Below are 20,503 nucleotides of genomic sequence, written 5' to 3' on the forward strand. Positions count from 1 at the left end.
AAAATGCATGTGAAAAAGTAAAGTCGGAATTTTTATGGTCTCACCCCCTAGGAGTGTTCTATACCGAAAAAATATAACCATATTTTTTTATTTTGAAATCAAAAAATATTTAGAGGTCGCTCAAAGCGCCCAAAGTTTTGCATGTATTCTATATGGGTAGACAACAACTTTTCGTAGAAATGGTATAGAATAGTTAAAAATCAATATTTTTCCCAAATGTTTATTTAACAATTTTTTCATCGCAACTATAATTTATAGGTCCGTCAAGAACCCAAAAAAACCCCGAAAAATGAAGACCAATAAAAAATAGTTAGTATTAAGAAATGGTCAAATAAACAATTGAGTATTATTATTGAAAGTCTCCTGAACAGAACCAGAGTTTTCCGATCGAAAAATATTGGTTTTCAAGAATTCTATACCATTTCTACGAAAAATGGTATTTTTCCCTTATAAAAATGCATAGACAACTTTGAGCGCTTTGAGCGACCTCTAAATATTTTTGGATTTCAAAATAAAAGATAGGGGTATACTTTTTTCGATATAGAACAATCCTAGGGGGAGGGAGCATTACAATCCCGACTTTACTGTTTTTGGACCGCCCTAATGTGTACGCATACATACATACATACATACACATTAGGGCTGTGCGACTATTCGATTACTCGAGCAAGTTGGTTAATCAATTATTCGGTTAATCAATTACTCGAGTAATCAAGATTTTGATTACTCAAAACGATGATTAATCGAGTTACTCGAAATATGATTACTCAAAAAAAATAACTTTGCTCGTTAAAAGAGTTTCCTTTGGAAAATGCTTATTTTCTTTTTTACATTCTGTATATGAACAAATTTTTCGTTTACATTTTTGAAAACAGAAACGTTGTTTTCAAAGCATCAAGGAACTTTAACTTCTTTATACATATGTAAAGAGTTGAAATGTTGATTACTCATTTTACTCGAAATGTTGATTAATCATAAAGCAAATTACTCAAATATTTTTGTTTTTGGTTAATCAAAAATCTTGATTACTCGAGTAACTGAACTTTTGAGTAATCATAATTTCCAATTAATCGAATAATTGAGTTATTTACTTTATGATTAATTAAAATTTTGAGTAATCAATTAATCGTACAGCCCTAATACACATAATGAATAAATACCAACGTCTTATTATGGGTTTGCAATTGAACTAAACAAATTCCTAATACACATCCATATGTACATTGGCACACGCTCTTCAAAAGTGAATCAACTCAAAATTTCTCATTTGCCAAAAAACACAAACAACCTTTTTCTGGGCACGTGTTAATCGTCGCACTCGCGTCCCCCGCCCCCCCTCCTCTCCTTTCCCAATTATGCAATGCTGTCATTATAACCGTTTAGAAAAAAAAAATAATAATAAAATAACACTAGTACACTTCTGAAACTGCTTTTTAATGTCCAAGTAATGGGAATTATTATTAGCAAGAAGTTGCTAGTTTTATGAACATTTGATTAATTTGTTAATTTCCGATGCAATTTTCTTCGAAAACTAATATTTTCCATCTTGTTATGTATATATTTAAATAGGTTTATTCTGTCAATTGCAAGACTAAAAGCACCACAAATGTGAATTACATTAAGCATCATGCCATCAGCTGTTTTTTTTACTAAATAACAAATAGTTGCTAGTAAAAATTTATCCAGTAAAACTTGCAAGTTCAGCTGTCATTTTTGCTATTTCAATTTCCCCTCTTTTGCTAGTTTTTTGCAAGTTTTTCGTACGAAAACGACATCCAGTAAAAAAACCAGTAAAATTAGTACTATTGCGTATGGTGTTATTGCATGCACCCCACCCATAGTGGAATTATACCAGGTGAAGTAATATTAGAGTGAAAAGAAATATTTGAAAACATGCCTATAAAACGTGACTATTAGACAGCCGATTGTCAGCAAATAAAGCGAGAAAGCTATTTTATTACTTCACCTGTTTATTGCGCCAATCATCCCACCTGTTTGTACCGAGTATACGTTCAAATTTAGGAGTCTGAGAGTAGGTACAATTTTACTGTTTTTTACATCACTATTTCGTACCATATGTTCGCTTCGTCTTCGTAAACGAAATCCACATTTCGGATATGGTGAAACCAGTGATGATAATTCAGAAATTTTAACTGAAGATAAAACTCAAAACAATATTCTCTGTGTTGTATGCTGCGAACAGGAACGGCCACTTTTGTTTGTTCCATGTCATGGCGGAATTATACCAGGTGAAGTAATTCGTGCGAGTAAAAGATTCTGACACTGCCTTATTTGAAAAATTACCTTTAAAATTTGACTATAAGGCAGCCGAATGACAGAAAATTTATTACTTCACCTGTTAATTGCGCTTTGGTTCCATGCAAACAATTTAAGGTTTTCCAGCAATGTTTTCAACATATTAAAAAGCATGCGGATAAAATTCATACAAAAGCGCTATGTCCAATTTGTGGAGCAGTTATTAAAGACGACTCTTTTCCTATATCGACTGCTGAGTGGAAGATCGACCTATCTTGGCAGCCAGCTCGAAAAAGCCCTATCTCAAAAATCTCAGAATTTTATTGAAAAACAGCGCTATCTCAGTATTTGGTTGCAGAACGCCCTATCTCACTTCAAAATGTATTGAAAATTTGCTGATATGGGGCGTTTTTGAATCGGCAGCTGAGATAGGCCGTTTTTGAAACGAAATCTGAAATAGGGCGTTCTTGAAAAGTTTTTTGAGATAGAGCGTTTTCGAGCTGGCTGCCGAGATAAGTAGGTCGATCTTCCACTCAGCAGTCGTTATTTTGTTAGACTTTTCATAAGTAAAATAATTTTTTGAGTATTACTTTCTTCATATACCGCAATTATATAACATTTTTTGTTTAATTGTATTTTTGGAATAAACAAGTTCTTTTTCCTTCTATCAGTAAACTGTTTTTGTTACAACTAGTATAAATAGGCAATGGGAAATAAGGCAAAATTTGTTTTATTTCCAACATTTGTTGGATATAAAGCCAAACTCAGATTTTGGTATTATTTCCCATTTAAAAGTGAAATAAAGCTAATTATGCGTTATTGCCGTTTGTGTTATATAAAATGTGGTGAAAATTAGTACAACCAAGTTCTGGTTCAACCACTCTGGTTCAACGATTCGTCAGAAAATGAGCTTAGAAAACTGGCCAGGAGCAGAAAAAGTTTAAGCGAGCTTAACTGTAGTCTTTCGAATATATTTTGACATAGAATATATTTAAGAAACTTTGTGATCCAAAGCTATTTAAAATGTATTAAAACTATAAACAGCTCTTTGATTTTGTTCTCAAAGGATCGTGTCAACGGAGTATTGGGATTTTCTTTCATAATTAAAACCAGCCTTTCGAGCTTGCGTTTAGTATTCCCGACGTTAGAACTATATAAAATTTATAAAAAGTGCCTAGCCGCCATAAAGTAAGAAAAAAAATGCAAAATCATACATTTTTCACAATTTTCTAACATTTCGCTTCACCAGCGAAAGCCAAATTCTGTTCGACAGAAAAGTCGGTACTTGACGAAAATTTCGACACGCTTGCATAGCTCATAATACGAATTTCACTTACGATCTTCGATAGCCAGCTGTGAAACTTACCAGATCACACTCACAACATCACCCAAGGCACGAATAGAAATCACGCTGATTGACACATGTCTAGCATTGCAACGAAGACAGTCCGAAAGGCACCCTTGAGCACCTTCTGTGTCACTGCCCAGTATTTTGGAAGCCATGATTGATCTTCCTTGGCTCACGAGCAGGATTTATAATCTATGCTTACACACTAAACTCTCGACGAAACTAAGGATCAGTTGTGGCCTATGCGAAGGATTCACGCGAAACGCAATCAAGATGCCTAGCTTAAATTAGGATTTTAGTATCTAGTCCGAACTTATCCACTGCAATCTCATTGGCCGTTATAAGCTTTGGTTTGGGCTCATTTGAATTTACAGAAGTGAATACAAATTCCGATAGTACTTATCAATTTTTATTAAAACGCAAAGTTTCTCAGTGAGTGTAATCAAAGATTCGCTATTGTTTCGTCATCGCTTTAGAATTTCTCACCTATCGCGTGATATTACATTTATGTTAACCTCAGATACAGTGCATTTTATATTTAATATTACGAGTAGCATTTCCAAATTACTTCCAGTCAAGCAAGCCGCGATTATCCAACCACGGAAGGATTTCAGACATTACCTCAACATACTTTGGATTAGTGTACATCGCCAGTTTAATTTTACTCTCATCTTGAAAGCGATCCTCTTTATAATCATTGCCACTCTTCTCCAACATAACAACCGGCAAAACTTTAGACACAACTAAGTAGGCTGCAAATAAAATTTTTGTTAGTATTTTCGCCAGATTTGCAGAAAAATTGAAATATAAATTTGTATCCCTTACCTGCTAGTCCGTTTTTAAGCAACGCCGTGTGAAGATTCCGCAGCTTCGGCAGGGGACGGTGATACTGGAGTAGTTTTAAGTTTTCAACGAGGTTATCAAAGTAATACCGCACTAAATAATCGAACTGTGCAATTTTTATATCTGCTGCAGTTGATGATAAAATGAAGTAGTAAAGATCATGAGCGGGCGAGCCATATTTGCCGACTTGGAAATCAATGAAGCGAGTGTCCTTAATTTCACCGAACGCGTTGTACCTGAAGAGGATGTTGTTCACCCAGCAATCGCCGTGGTTGAGTACGTTGAACTCGCTTGGGTTGTAAACTTGGTCTTGCAGCAAACGATCCACCAAGTAGTTGTCGCTGTCGGCCTATAAAGTGTATACCCTTATGGTCAGCTAATTAAGTTAAGTGACATTTTGACCAGTTTTGGTTATTTTTCTTTTGTGTATTTAATGCTTATAATGTTTTTGAAAAAGATCACCACGACATAAATCCACATTTCAAACTTCGTATAAAAATTCTACAAATTTTAAGAATTACGCCCAAAAAAGCTAAACTTTTTATTCAAAAGAGCAAATTTCAAGACGCTAGAAAATCGCGTTGATTTTGAATATATTTTTTTTTTGCTGACGATGCTAGGCTTTTTTCCCGTACATTTTATATATATATGGAAGAAACACACACAACACCGTCAACCAAAAAAATTCACCTAATAAAATTTGAAATCGGACAAAACCCACGGGCTCCACAATATTTATCTATATATATAAAATTAAGTGGCAAAACTTCCTGTTCGCATACTCCTCCTAGACGGCTTGCCCGATATCAAAGAAATTTTCGGGGGTGATTGGGGTCTGTGTGGAGGGTGCACATAAGAAATTTCATGTGTGTATCTTTGCACGTTTTGCAAAAACAAAAAAAAAAAATTAATTCTGTTAGGCTTTACGTGTTTTTTTCGGATTTCTATCATTCCTAGACGGCTTGCCCGATTTCAATGAAATTTTCAGGGGTGATTGGGGTCTGTGTGGAGGGTGCACATAAAATGAAATTTTCAGAAGTGATTGGGGTCTGTGTGGAGGGTGCACATAAGAGATTTCTATCATTCCTAGACGGCTTGCCCGATTTCAATGAAATTTTCAGGGGTGATTGGGGTCTGTGTGGAGGGTGCACATAAAATGAAATTTTCAGAAGTGATTGTGGTCTGTGTGGAGGGTGCACATAAGAAATTTAATGTGTGTATCATTGCACGTTTTGCAATTAATTCTGTTTGGCTTTACGTGTTTTTTTGGATTTTTATTATTGTTTTGCCGCAAGATTGGCAGTCCTGCCTTTTACTAATAAATAAACAGAAGCAGCTGGCGAATGTTTACAATTATTAAAAAACATTGACAACAATTTAATTTATAATCTTATAACTGGAGTCTACTATCGCACCCTTTCCTCAAACGTGTATTAATTCAATATTCAAATAACGTATATTTATATAATTTGAAAAAATCTCCCTACTATACAAATATGTACAGCAATATTAACTAACTAGCGAATACCCGGCGTGCTTCGCTGCGCCTTAAATGTAATTTTGTTTTGTTACTCCCTCTCACAACATTTGAAAATATTAGTTAATGTTGCTGTACATATTGGTATAGTAGGGAGATTTTTTCAAATTATATAAATATACGTTACTAGCAATTACCCGGCGTGCTTCGCTGCGCCTTAAATGTATTTTTGTGTTGTAACTCTCCCCCTAAGCTCTTATGGCCTCATTTACAAAATATTTTTAAAGAACTTTATGAAGTTAGATTTAAAAAAAATCGATCTATGAAGCATTGTTTATTTTTTTTTTTGAGTTAATATATTTTCGAAGGTAATTAGAAAATATGTAAAGAACCGACTTTCTCTTGGAAATTTAATTTATAATCTTATAACTGGAGTCTACTATCGCATTTATATAATTTGAAAAAATCTCCCTACTATACCAATATGTACAGCAACATTAACTAATATTTTCAAATGTTGTGAGAGGGAGTAACAAAACAAAATTACATTTAAGGCGCAGCGAAGCACGCCGGGTATTCGCTAGTATATGTACATCCTTTTCTCAGATCGTATTCGATATTTGAAATCGGATCGAAAATAGTCATTAAAAAATCCATAAACCTACAAAATCGTATTTTCTGACCGAAATCGACAGGTCGCGACCTCTAAATGACCTTTAAAAAATCTAGAAAAGTAGCCAATAATATTTTCTTGAAATTTCCAAACAAAAAAAAACGTTTTCGATTGGCACCTAATATATATGTATGTATTAGGGTTGTCCAAAGAAATTAAAGTCGGATTATTCTATACCGAAAAAATAAACCTTTTTTTGAAATAAAAAAATATTTAGAGGTCGTAGGTAAAGCGCTTAAAGCTTCCCATTTATTTTATGCGATTGGTTTTTTTTCGAAACGTATAGAATCCTTGGGAATCTATTTTTTTCAATCGGCAATCTCTGTTTTTTTTTTCAGAAGTTTTCAAGGAATAATATCCATTTGTTTACCTAACAATTTTTTAATATTAGTTATTTTTCTGGGTCGGTCCCCCGATAAAAATCGTTAATATTAAAAAAAAAGATTAAATAAACAATTGGGTGTTAATCTTTGGGGACTCCGGAAGAAAAGCAGTGTTAGCCGATAGCAAGGAATCTCTACCGTTTCTAAGAAAAAGTAGTTGGGAAACTTTGAGCGACCACTGACAATTTTTTTATTTAAAAAAAAACTGGTATATTTTTGTCGATATAGAACACTCCTAGGGAGTTTATACATATGTATGTTCATAAGTACGTGCATACATACATACATACATACATATGTATGGATATTAAGCAATATGAATGCCGTTCTTGAGTTTGTTTGACTCTCGACCAGTGTAATTTATGTAGTGAATTATGTCTCTATCTCTATTTTGAAATTAGGATTTAAAATATCCCATCATATTTAATCGTTTTCGTACGTTTCTATTCATCCGTTACAAATTTGTTAGAGTACATACATACATTCGGTTTGAATAGGGGGCATAGTCTCGTTTCTATCTCTGTGTTATTACGAGTACTCACCAATTTCTCATAGTAGGCCTGACCATCTTTCCACTTTTTGAGTTGAGCCAAAAATGTATCGGATGCATTGAACTCCTTCAGAAGCTCCTTATTGTTTTTCGAGTAAACGCCCACAGTGAATTGCTCGGGATACATGCCAAAGTGTTCCACATAACAGGCGGAAGCGGCATGCAACTCGGCCATTTTGTGAAGCACATGCTTGGTGTGCTCCAGATCCAAACCCCTAATTCGGTTGGCACTTTTATAACCTTTTGGACGCAGATCCTCTAGCAAAATGTAGTCCACACCAATATCACGATCGATTTGATATGCGTTGGGTGCAAATTTAACGTCTTTTCCCACTTGTTCATATAGCTCTTCGAATTTCGGTAAAATTTTGTGATAAGTTATTTCTTCTTTCGGAAAGAGTTTCAATAAATTCAATATTTTCAACATCAATTCATTGCTGTGTGGCGCTTTGAGAACGAAAGTCGCCGTTTTTGTGCTACCATCTGCAAGTGACATTTCAATAGATTAATTAAGCGATTATAAAATTTTTACGAATGCAAGTATATTTGTATCGGTATGTGGGAACCTTTGAGTTCGATATCCAAATGGAGGCGCAGCAATAACGAGGAATAGTTATCGTTACTTTTTGAATCGCTTTCAAAGCGAGCGTTGACTAGTCTCGCAAAATTGTCGCCTACACTGGCGCGTGCTGCATTCTCGAAAGTTACTACTTTCAGCCAGGCTGGTAAAGTTTCGACATCATTCCCAACACCGCCATTTAGTGTAGAGTCCATTCTAAATCTATAAACGAAATTGTTATATTAACAGTATTCGTCCAGCTTTTCTAGCATGAATGAAACAATGAGAGTAATTTTATAGATTTAAAAAGTTTAAACATATATAATTTGTCGGAAATATACTACACTACTGCTGTTGTTTCAATCTGAGAACATACCGGCTGACTGAAATCGTTTTCATGTGTCTGCACCATTTTTATGGCAACATAGATTTTGACAAGCAGATGTCGCTAGCGTTTGTGGGCGGAGCTACAAAATCCTTTTTCCTTTTGGTTAAGGGTGAATAATTTTCCTTCTAATATACCATTGCGAAAATTTAAGAGATTTCACTCGAATTGGTATAACATCCCTAGTTGCAATGTATTGTCAAGCGAATTTGTAGAGCTATTTAGTTTTATTTAAAGTTTTTCTTTTCAATCCTAGGGTTGCCGGCATTAAAACTCCGATTTTATTTTTTTGGACCACTCTAATATGTAGTTTAAAACATACATATTTTTGCGTGTACATTAGTGTGCTCCAAAAGTGCACGTGAAAAAGAAAAGTCTGAATTTTTTTGCTCTCACTCCCTAGGATTGAACCGAATAAAATGATACCTCGTTTTTTATTTTGAGGCTCAAAGCACTAAAAGCACTTTTCCATGTATTTTATATGGGGGAAAAACAAGTTTTCGTAGAAATGGTACAAAATTCTTGAAAAGCAATATTTTTTGATCCGAAAGCTTTGTTTCTCTTCAGGAGACTGGCAATAACAATACGCAGTTGCTCATTTTACTATTTTTTAATACTAGTGATTTTTTATTGGGGGTACCTATTTAATTTTTTTGAGGTTTTTAGGGGTCCTATAAAAAAATAGTTAATAAATAGAAAATAGTCAAATAAAGAATTGGGTATTATTGTTGGCAGTCCCCTAAAGAAAAAAAGTTTTATATATTATATTTAGTATTATTTTCAAGAGCTATATATCTTGGTGTTTTCCCTTTTAAAACATATGGAAACTTTACTCGCTTTGAGCGACCTCTAAATATATCTTTTTTTAAATAAAAAAAACCGGGGTATAATTTTTTTCTGTTGGCCGCTGTGGTGTAGTGCGCGCTTCCACACCGCAGCGCCTGGGTTGAAGCCCTGGTCAAAGCAACATCGCAAACAAATTTAGAAAAAAAAAGGTTTTTCTTAACAGCGGTCGTCCCTCGGCAGGCAATGGCGAACCTCCGAGTGTATTTCTGCCATGAAAAACAGCTTCTCATAAAAATACAATCGCCCTACGGAGTCGGCGTAAAACTGTAGGTCCCTCCGCTTTGTGTGACAACATCAAGGCGCACGTCACAAGTCGGAGGAGAAGCTCGGCCAAACACTAACATATGTGTAAGCGCCAATCTAAAGCATTAAAATCCCGACCTTATTTTTTAGTTTGGACCACCCTAATGCACATATATATCGCTAATTTACTTCAATAGTGTCATAATCCAAAAGACACACAAACGTCACACACACACGTTGGATTTTTCCATAAATTTATTCTTCCAAAGGTTTTACAAGGTTAAAGTTTCGACTTATATATAATAAATTTAACGATTTTATTTTCGGAAAAATGTTATGACTTATTACTAAATAATAAATTTAAAAAAAATGCGAAGAGAAACTTTGGGTCGTTTGAATAAAAACTAAGCAATTGCTTTTTCTAAAAGTTTCGGAGCTTTTACTTAAATTTATTTGAATAAATCAAGTAAAGAGTCTGAAATTTTAAGAAAACGTAATTGCTTAGTTGTTTTCGTACGGCCCTTTATGATATTTAGTCACATGGATATGTATATACATATATACATATGTATATGCCTGGGTGCTGTATAACTAATCTTTTGATTGATAAACAATTTTTGATTTAATTATAGGATAGTCATGTGTACATATATCGTTACCCTAATAAAGAAAGGCACTAACTCATTTTCTTTCGCAATTCAGCTCTGTACAAAAGTCGGTAGATTATCGACTAAAGAGAACTGAAGTAGGTTTTGTTTTTTGCTTCAAAATGTAAACATTTTTATGCATAAATCTCGATGAGAAGTTCCCACCTGTTTGAAAATTGCTGTTTAAGTAAGTGGATAAGATAAAGTAAAAATTCCAATATGGCTGTTTAAAGAAAGAGCTTTAAAAAGACTTACTGCCGAAAATGTTTCTGTGTAAGGTTGCCACCTGTTTGAAAATTCTAATTGAATATAATTGTTAATATAAATTGAATTTTGAAATATCGGCACGAAACTGAAGAGGTTTAAGAAAGTTTACCACCAAGTTGCCACCTGTTTGTAAAATTTTATGCAATTAAATTGATAAAATAAATGAAATTTTACAATATTTGTATCAAACAAACCGAAAATTCTTTTAAGGCGCAGTGAAGTACGCCGGGTATTTGCTAGTAATATATAAATTTCAATTGATGTCTGAACACTGCAAAATGTTGGACATACAAAAATTTTCAGCCTTCAGGATTTGAGGATATCCCTTATGTTAATAGAACCTGTTGCCCTTTTCTAGAAATTCGGAATGAATACATACAAATATGCCTAGTGAAAGGGGAATTTACTTAATCGCTAATTTGTTATTCATTTATTCATAATTCATTTTCTTATCTTAATCAAATGACATAGAAATTTCTTGTTTCTGCTTGTTCCTTTTTTTTTGTTTTACAAGATTTTGCTTTACTTTTTTCGTTTTTTTTCATTTCACTGAATGCAGTACTGCAGGAGTAGGCGCCTCAATATGTCGCTGTTATTTACATGAAGGTATTCGCTTTTCAGTTTCGAGTTTTCCAGTTTTTCAAGTTAAGGCGTCCATCTTAATGCGAAATTACAAAGTTTCGACTATCGAGCCAATTTTTTTTTTTTGAGAATTTTTCGATATTTTTCTCTTCAAAACGTCAGAAGCTGAGTCCACTAGAGGTGCAAAACTATCGATGGCACTATCGATAGTATCGATGTTTTTTATTTTTCCCTACAATCGATTGTTTTTTGGACCTATCGATAGTCCGACAGACATGTGATTCAGTATTTATTTTAGTTTTATTTCTTCTTTTCTTTTCATTTCTCTTAAACATCCAAGTTGAAATAAAAATTTGATTGCTACTTTTTTAAGAGTAATGTCAAATTTCGAAAATGACGGAAAACCTTGCATCTCTTAAAATACGGCTAAAAACTGATACAAATTAATTTATACCAAAACTTTCAATATTATCTATGGACCACTATTTACTATTTAATAAAAGGTAGATAAAAACCATTACTTCTCAGATAAAAAATGGTTTCTTCTTCTAAAATTGAAATTTACTTGATGAATGCCATATATGTGACGGAGGATATCGAAAACCACAAATATAAAATTTCAGTACGCCCAATTTTATTCCATTTCAATTCATTTCAAATTTTCAATAACTTTACTTCTAACCTAACGGCTAAACAATTAAAAAAGGTGTCCAGCAGTTTACAAGGTTATCGAAACGTAATTTCGGAATATATTCTTAAGGAAATCTTCATACGAAAATTGAGGCAAACCATATAAATACGATACTATCGACGATATATCGATAGTTTTGAAAATAATATCGAAAACTATCGATGGCCTGACTATCGATAGTTTTGCACCTCTAGAGTCCACTTAATACTACTAATGTTTTTAATTATGTATATTCAGAGGCCGTTCACCGGCCAGTTAACATTGTCAATAAAAGAACGTTGCAAATGAAAACCGATAACTGAGTTTAGACTTTGTCTAATATTTCAGAATATTAACTTTGGGTGATAGTCTATATGTATTTGTAGCATTTTTTTTTTAAATTTGAATAAAGATGGAAAGTTCCATATCAAAAGGGTTCAAGGTTTTAATGGTCATGATAAGAAAGTTATCACCCTTTGTCCCGTAGTCTACCTAGTATACATACACGACATTATATTCGTACATATGTATGTATGTGTATTAGACTGCATCACCAAAAAAAGTTGCTGTTTCTCCGCCGGAATAACAAAATTTATTATATTTGAAGACGTCCACCAAAATATTTCGGAAAAATATTTACGAATATTTACGTGAGCTGGACCGATTTGAAAATATCTGCAAAAATGGAGTTTTTTATGAATAATAAGTTTCTTAAAGAATTAAAAAAAAGTCCCCTCAGATGACAAAATAGATTAAGTTTAAAAAAACTGCATAAAAATATTTACAAATCTTTTCAGCGGGATCGTTATAATGAGATTTTTGATGCTGTTTTTTTACTTTTTTAAAAAACTTGTTTTACGAAAAACTTGAATAACTGGGCCAAAACTATTCTGATTTAGACTTATGGGGTCTTAATAAAAAGGCTTTTCCCACTTTCTTTATTTCTGTGCAAAAAAAATCATTCATGTCCCAATTTTTTTTTTTTCAAATACAAATATACATATCTTCATTCAACTCAGAATGAAGCTCGTTCATCCTACCTTTCTGCTTCATCCTTTGAATGAGTTTATTGGCAAGGAAGTAAAAAGGGTGAGAAATACCTTTCCTATGATACCTAACAAATCTAAATCGGAATAGTCCAGGTTCAGTTATTCAAATTTTTCTTATACCAATCTTTGAAAAAAGTTAAAAAACAGCTTCTAAAATCTCATAATTACGGTTCCGTTGAAATTTTTTTATTATTTTTTTTAAGCAAATTTTTTAAGCTTAACCGGTCTGTCACTTGAGCGGATTTTTAAAAAAAAAAAAAAAACTTTAAGAAACTGGTTTTTTCATAAAAAACTCAAATCGGTTCAGCTCACGTAAATCTTAATATTTTTTTCTAAATATTTTGGTGGACTTCTTAAAATATCAAGCTTTTATAATTCCAATGGCAAAAACACAGTACCGATTTATTTTTTGTAGGGGGAGTGATTCAGTCTAATGTTTATGCTAGGAAACCGAACCTTTTTTTTGAATTTATTTTGTTGAAACACGCATGCTTCAAATTTTTAACGTTAATGCCAGTCTGCAACAGGCGTGTCGTCATAGATAGGGGAATACTGCTTCACAGATATTGAATAATCAAATTTTTTACTCCAACCTTTCATATGAAAATTAAAATAATATTATTAAATGAGAAAACGAGTACATAAAGCATTTGTGAACAGTTGTTGTTGTTCCATGCGTGAAGATGATTTTTCATAAAAAATTAGACTTCCGACCAGCTACATACGTGCAAAAAGGTTAAATGCATAAAGGTTAAACAACTTTACCACTACTAATTTATCTCTTCAATTAGAGTTCGCGAATTCAACCGCACTTCGACTTCAGTTTTTATCGAACTAAAATTTTTTGCTCACATACCCATTACTTTATATCAATCAAAATTACTTTTCACACTGATATTTACCGCTCTTCCTCAAGTTCTATTCGATGTTTCTTTGCCTTTCTTTGCCTTATTGGAATGGTCCCACCCAATGTTTGCCGAGCGATTGGCAGACATGGCACTGAATTTGCCGGTGTTAGCCGCTTGGCCCGAATTAGGAATAAGTCATAATTGTGATTGCGATTTATTTCTTTTGCTTCGATTTATAATTGGTCAATATAGATGGAAATAAATGTACATACATACAACAGCACTCAAAGAAATGCTTACTGCTTTCCTTGCAAACACCGGCAAACCGAAGGAGGAGTACAGTATAACGCCTCCGTAAAAGCTGTGGGCAAAAACTGACACGCCTATTGGTTATACAAAAGTTTTCTAAAAATTTTGGACTTGATTAGTTTTGGAAGAGATATGGTGAAGAAATCTACATACATTGGTAAGATATTCGTTAACACTTCGCCCACTATAATAGCATGTCATAATATTGCTAAAAATTCATCAAAGTGAATTTGTATAAAAACAATTTTGCAGGTCTACAAATTACTTTAAAACTCGGTTCAGATCGGTTAATTAGTTCTAACCCTTTGGAAAATACCTAATCCAATAAAAGAACTACTTCTTGTTTTCGTAGCAGCTCCTGCTGTGGTGATGGTCCTTGGTCGGAGTAGATACTTTGAGTTAATCCTGTAAGCTTAAAAACGACCATCTCGGGAATCTTGAGTACCTATTTCACTTATTTATGTGTTTATTTTATGCCAGTGAGACTAGTGTCTCTTACAGCACATCGACTTATGGTAAACTATGGTGTTAAAAAAAAGAAAATAATAATAATAAAAAATTATTTATAATATTATTTTAAAATTAGAATTAGTTATAAAATGCACAGAGAAAAGGTAGAAGAAGATATCTAAAGGGAAGGGAATGAGGAGGGATAGGTTTTCCAGAGGCAAGTCAAGAGAAGTAGGTTTGTATTGTATTCTTGAAGCATCTAGCATCTTTTATCGTTCTTATAGCGGGCGGAAGAGAGTTCCATAATTGTGCACCATGAACAAAGAACATGCGAGAAGTAGTAATGTATGTAGTCTTAGCTATTATAATATTTAGCACACGCTCGCTTTGTCCAAATTTAAGGCTTTTAAATAAGTATTCTGGTTTTGCAGTATAAACCAACTTGTGTAAAAAAACAAGATTTCTTATCTTAAGAAAGTTATCCAGGGTGTTGTCAAGTATTTGCTTAGAATGAGCTGAAATTTGGTCTTATTTTCGTTTTGAGAAAATAAAACGAGCTGTAGTATTTAAAGCTTTTTGTATTTTTAGTTTTGATGCATTGTCAAGCTTAGAGTATACAACTTCACTGTATATGATTTGAGGAACTATTAGTGTCTTAGCTAGTCGGAGTTTTACATCATTTGGTAATAAATATGCAGTGCGATATAATTTCCTTAATAAGTTATATATTTTACAAATCGAGTAGTTTATATGATCAACACAGCTCATCCTTGAATTCACTTTGAAACCAAGGTTAGTCACAACCTGCTCTATCTGTACTTCCACACCATCAATTTTAACAGGGGATAAACAACTTAGGTTGTATTCATTGTTAGATAGGGATATTGCCCTATGATTCAAATTACCACCTCAAAATATTTTTGAAGATGAAAAACAAACAGAAGAACGAAATACGCGATTCACTAATGTAAAATGACTACGTATAGGCAGGGGGCCATTGAAGTATTACGTGAGCATAGTTTTATAAATTTTTAACTTCTGCCTCACCCTTGTCTGCTAATGCAAGCATAGTTATTATCCCGCTCTCCCCTTCGCATGCTTACATAATTATTGGTCTTGTTTAATCTGTTAATATCTCTTGTAGCCGCTGTGGTGTAGTGGTTAGCAGTGCGCTCTACCATTCAGTAGGGCCTGTGTTCGAGCACAGTTCCCGACTAGCTTAAAAAAAAGTTTTTTTCTAATAGCGGTCCCCTTCGGCAGACAATGACAATCCTCCGAGAATATTTCTGTCAGTGTTGCCAACTTTTGATTTTCAAAAAGCACCAAAAACTTGGAAAAAAAGCGTTTTACCACACTAAAAGCACCAAATGGTTGTGAATCAATGGATGTTTTTTTTTAACAGTTTGTATGTATTTAACAACAACAAAAAATTAACAATATTTACAAGAATGCATACATAAATCAATAAACAAAACTTTTTCGCTCATAACGATTGAAAAGCCATAAGCTATAATGACTCATGCTTACGACATAATACCGAAAACTGATATATCTCAAGAAAGAAAAATCGAAAATCATGCCCTAAGTAGAAATGAGCAAACAATTTTTTTTTTTTCTTTATATAACCTCAAATATCGCAAAAAACCGTGATTTTGGCACTTTGAGGTTAGGATATCGCAAAATTCTAGTGCTAGAGTAATTGTGCGGCCAGATTTGGATTCAGCGCCAAGAAACGATGTGTTTTACTCAGGTAAATTTGTAGGTTTTTGTAAATTCAGTGCTGCCACAGCTTTAAATATTTACAAATTATTTCAGGTTTTAACTTTATCTGAGTAATTTTAGTTCAGAAAAAATCACCAAAAAAGGCACTAGGCACTAAATAATTTTTTTTTGGCGTTTTAATTTTCAAAAATCACTAAATCTAGTGCTTAAAGCACCAAGTTGGCAACTATGATTTCTGTCATGGAAAACAACTTCTTATAAAAATACAATCGCCGTTCGGAGTCGCCGTAAAACTGTAGGTCCCTTTTCTTTGTTTGACGACAATAACGCGCACACGATAAATCGAAGGAGAAGCTGGGTAAAACGCTAACATATTGTGTAAGGGCCAATCTATTTTTTTTATTAGCATTTCTTTATTATTATTATTATTCCTGATCAGCAGTTGTCAAGTTTAGAAATTATACCCTAAAAAAATTTACGTATATTTGACATTTGTTCAAGTATGTATCTGCTAATTTTTTAAAAAAAAAGTGGAAGGAAAACAAATAAATACCGCTGACGTATCATCATCCAGAGCCACTTCCGCCCCTTAACATAAAAAAAGAAGAAAATCAAAGGCCCCTCTCCCCATTGGTAGTCACGTAATACTTGAATAGCTCTTAGAAGATATAAAATAATAAAATAAAATGTTTTCGAAATTTTACAATAAACGACTAAAAATTTATCAGTCAAAATGCATTCAATGTATAATTTCGGTTCGCTTGTTCAACAATGTGGCATACGTGCTACACTGTGCGACCGCGGCAGGGTGATTCAGCTGCTATCAATGAATATGTTTGTGTGAATATTGACTTTGATAAGCAGAGTGTTTCTTGTTAGGAAAGCATGAGTGAGTACTCCTTATATTGCTTGATTGATAACTTTGTTTTGCGTTAATGATTTACTATCTCTAATTGCAGTTCATTTCTGCTGGCGTTTAAATTTGTCTGTGCGGCGGCGTCGTCAAACAGTACAACAAAGCAGCGCACGTAGAAACTACAGACATAAAAATTATTCAAAATACCTCTTATCGGTTCGACATGTGATACGAGTGTTCAATTTCATAAAACATATGTATTTACATATGCACATTAGAGTGGATCAGATTGTTCGGACGAAAGTTTTTCGCCGAACCGCATAGTATTTTTCCTTTTTATAGACAATTCTAAGAGAAAATGTGGAGAAAACTATAAGTCGAAAATGAGTTTCTAGCCTGCACGTTTTTAACAGAAAAATTTACTTTTTCTGAAAATTGTATTTTTTTCGTTCTATGCCGGTTGGTCACCTTTTGTTACGACTAAGCCATCCAATCCCGGACCATTTTGTGAATCGCGGGATTTCGGGATCTTAAAAAGGTAACCCCGGAATAATCCCACGATATTTCGGGATATTATGACCATTAATTAAAATATGCTAACAAACTAGTTTTGTAGTCTTGCTTTAGTGCGAATACTAGAAATAAAAATAAATTTGTGTTTTTAAGCAAAGAAATATAAATGTCTTTATTTTATATCAGTTTAAAAAGCTAACTACAAACTGAATAAACTAAAAACTATGGAATTGAAATTCATTCATATTGCAGTCGCAGTCATTTTTACAAAAAGTAAAAGATAAGATCTCATCTTTACACTTACATATAGTATTAATACATACACACATATGTAGTAAAATTAGTATTCCACAACATATTTAGGTATATGTATATACAAGTCGCGCGGATTTTGTGGAAAAAATTATGTCATGTCTCCTATTTGCTTCAAATTATTTTATGGGTTCTATATGCAATTAAGCTATTTAGTAAAGAACAAGCTTATTACCTTTATTAAGTTATATATCTTATTATTTTTCTCGAATTTATTTTTTATTTATTTCTTTAATTATTTGAATATGTATTCCGTTTGCGGTACTAGATGCCTTAGTTACAACTAATGGCCTATATTTAACCGATTTCACAAAAAGGGGAAAGGTTGTCAATTCGTCGGATTATTTTTTTTTTATGTATGTTACCGCATAACTTTGGACCACGTTAACCGATTTCCATTTTTTTTTTAAGAAAGATGTTACCTCGCCTACCTTTTATTCAGCTTATTCTTGCGCATTCAAAGAAAATTTGCCGAAGAAACCATGTTCCTGAAATCAATTTGGAGTTTGCCAAATTGTGAAAATAGGTTTCTTAGTATTTTGCTGTAGTGCCGGTAAAGAAGTGCTTAAAGTTTGCATAAAACATACTATAAGGGGTTTCTTGGTATATGGAATCCATTTTTGCACTTACCTTTTTCTTAAAACTTCCACCAGGGGGCGCAACAATGAAAATTTTCACATTTTCTTCGATACATTTGTTCGCAATTTGGCAAACTCCAAGCTGATTTTAGACCCATGGTTTCTCCGGCAAATTTGCTTAGAATTATATGTAAAATCTCAGTTTTTCACAAATTTTTATGAAAAAAAGTGTACCAAATACTTCGCAAAGCGGCATTCTTATCCCAGCAAACATTGAGGGTAGTTATCGATTAGATAATGATTGGAGAACTAGCCACATTCTCCAATCTCAAACGTTTGAGATCGACTCGAAAAACTATCGAGAATCATATCAATCTCAACAAAAATGGGACATAGTTCTCGACTCGAGAAAATATAAATTCTCTAATCGAATTCTAATGTTGATCTCTAATGGGACTCGAATTTGAATTTCAAACTGCTATTTTGCTTTATTAAATAAAACGCTTTGTTTGTAAAATTTTTATTAAATGTATTTGCAATAAAATAATAATGAATTATTTGAACTTAAAAAAAAATTATGATTCATTCATTTGGAATATTGCTTATTTACACTTATTTGAATTTTCGTTGTTTCTCTAATCGTTCTCGAATCGAATTCTAATGTAGTTCTCTAACTTCGTCATCGACTCGAGAACGATTAGAGAAATACCCTAGTTATCTAATGTAGAAATCCAAATTTCTCTAACGTTAGAGACTGTGTTTGCTGGGTAAGACTTGAGTGTAAATAAGCTGAAGAAACAGTTGAAAAAAGAAATAAATTATTTCAATCAAAATTTCCGTGGCAACCACAATAACGCAGTTGCCAATATAGCAACTCAGTTTCCAGCTTTCAGTTGCCAGTTGCCATCTGTAACACCATTTCAGCCACTGGCCACCCAACTGAAGTTCGGTTGCAATCCGTAATTCTCTAATCGAATTCTAATGCTGATCTCTAATGGGATTCGAATGTAAATTTCAAACTGCTGTATTGCTTTATTAATTAAAACGCTTTGTTGCAAAATTTTTATTAAATTTGCAATAAATTCATAATGAATTATTTGAAGTTAAAAACAATTTATGATTCATTCATTTGGAATATTGCTTATTTACGCTTATTTGAATTTGCGTTGTTTCTCTAATCGTTCTCGAATCGAATTCTAATGTAGTTCTCTAACTTCGTCATCGACTCGAGAACGATTAGAGAAATACCCTAGTTATCTAATGTAGAAATCCAAATTTCTCTAACGTTAGAGACTGTGTTTGCTGGGATCTTCCCTTTTCTCTCGTGCCTCATACCAGCTGTCACTATGTATGGACGTATATCACCTTTTATTATTGCATCAGGGTAATCCCGATTAGCGAAAAATAAACACCTGTTGAGATGATAAAATAAATTAAAATTTTCAAGTTAATCCGAACGTAATCAACCGCAACTGCAACATTGCTGAAGAGTCACACTGTGAACTGTGTAGAACTTGCGAATTAATTAAATTAATTGGCATTTCTGTTTGCTATTAATTTCAAATCAAATTACATTTCAAGGGCTTTCGAAGGCAGGGGCAGTTTTGTACTTACCTTGTTCTAAATCATATCATATATATAAATAGGCAATCATGTTTCCTTTACACCCCTTTTACGGCTAAACTATACTTCTAAGGTATAAACAGTTATATATCATTAGAAAGGTATTTTGATGCTGATGTGCAGGCAATTTTTAAAATTTCAAATCAGTTTAAAATAGAGCGAAAAAATCAATTCAAATGTCACACCAATACCAATGCACACATGTACATGGTTGGGGCGGAAATGCCCCCTAAATGTATGCTTTAATATTGATAGCGAATTAAAGAAACGTGCTAAGCAGCAGTTCAGGAATAAAATGTATGTATGTATGTACATGAATAGATTAGACTCAAACAAGGAAGAAGGTAAAGTTGAGTATGGAGAAGAAGAAAGTGATAAATACAGAAATTAAAATAAAAGTAAAGAAACCTAGATATAAAGACAAAGAGGAAGGAAAATTTAAATACCTAACCTAATAACAATGGTGGTGAAGATGAAGATGAAGATGAAGATGAAGATGAAGATGAAGATGAAG

General features: G+C 33.2%; 2 protein-coding genes across 3 annotated transcripts in view; one reads left to right on the top strand and one right to left on the bottom strand.

Annotated features, from left to right (window-relative positions):
* Positions 1 to 20,503, top strand: part of LOC118735727 (serine/threonine-protein kinase rio2) — a gene marked incomplete in the record, with an annotated part of 254,041 nt that overhangs the window by 91,500 nt on the left and 142,038 nt on the right.
* LOC118735766 overlaps positions 4,012 to 20,503 on the bottom strand; it is a 23,524-nt gene continuing 7,032 nt past the window's right edge. The window contains exons 1-5 of one of the 2 annotated variants that reach the window (XM_036465725.1): positions 13,681 to 13,857; positions 8,097 to 8,311; positions 7,523 to 8,013; positions 4,430 to 4,796; positions 4,012 to 4,356 (exon numbers count right to left, since the gene is read on the bottom strand). In XM_036465725.1, coding sequence (XP_036321618.1) covers positions 4,169 to 4,356; positions 4,430 to 4,796; positions 7,523 to 8,013; positions 8,097 to 8,304 — 1,254 coding nt within the window. In that variant the 5' untranslated portion in view covers positions 8,305 to 8,311; positions 13,681 to 13,857 and the 3' untranslated portion in view covers positions 4,012 to 4,168. Of the gene's footprint in view, positions 4,357 to 4,429; positions 4,797 to 7,522; positions 8,014 to 8,096; positions 8,312 to 13,680; positions 13,858 to 20,503 lie in introns of those variants that run through there. The other variant, XM_036465716.1, reaches the window with a different exon arrangement.

The sequence above is a fragment of the Rhagoletis pomonella genome, unplaced genomic scaffold (assembly GCF_013731165.1).
Source record: "Rhagoletis pomonella isolate Grant_MI unplaced genomic scaffold, Rhpom_1.0 Rhpom_scaffold_00001, whole genome shotgun sequence".
Lineage (NCBI taxonomy): Eukaryota > Metazoa > Arthropoda > Insecta > Diptera > Tephritidae > Rhagoletis > Rhagoletis pomonella.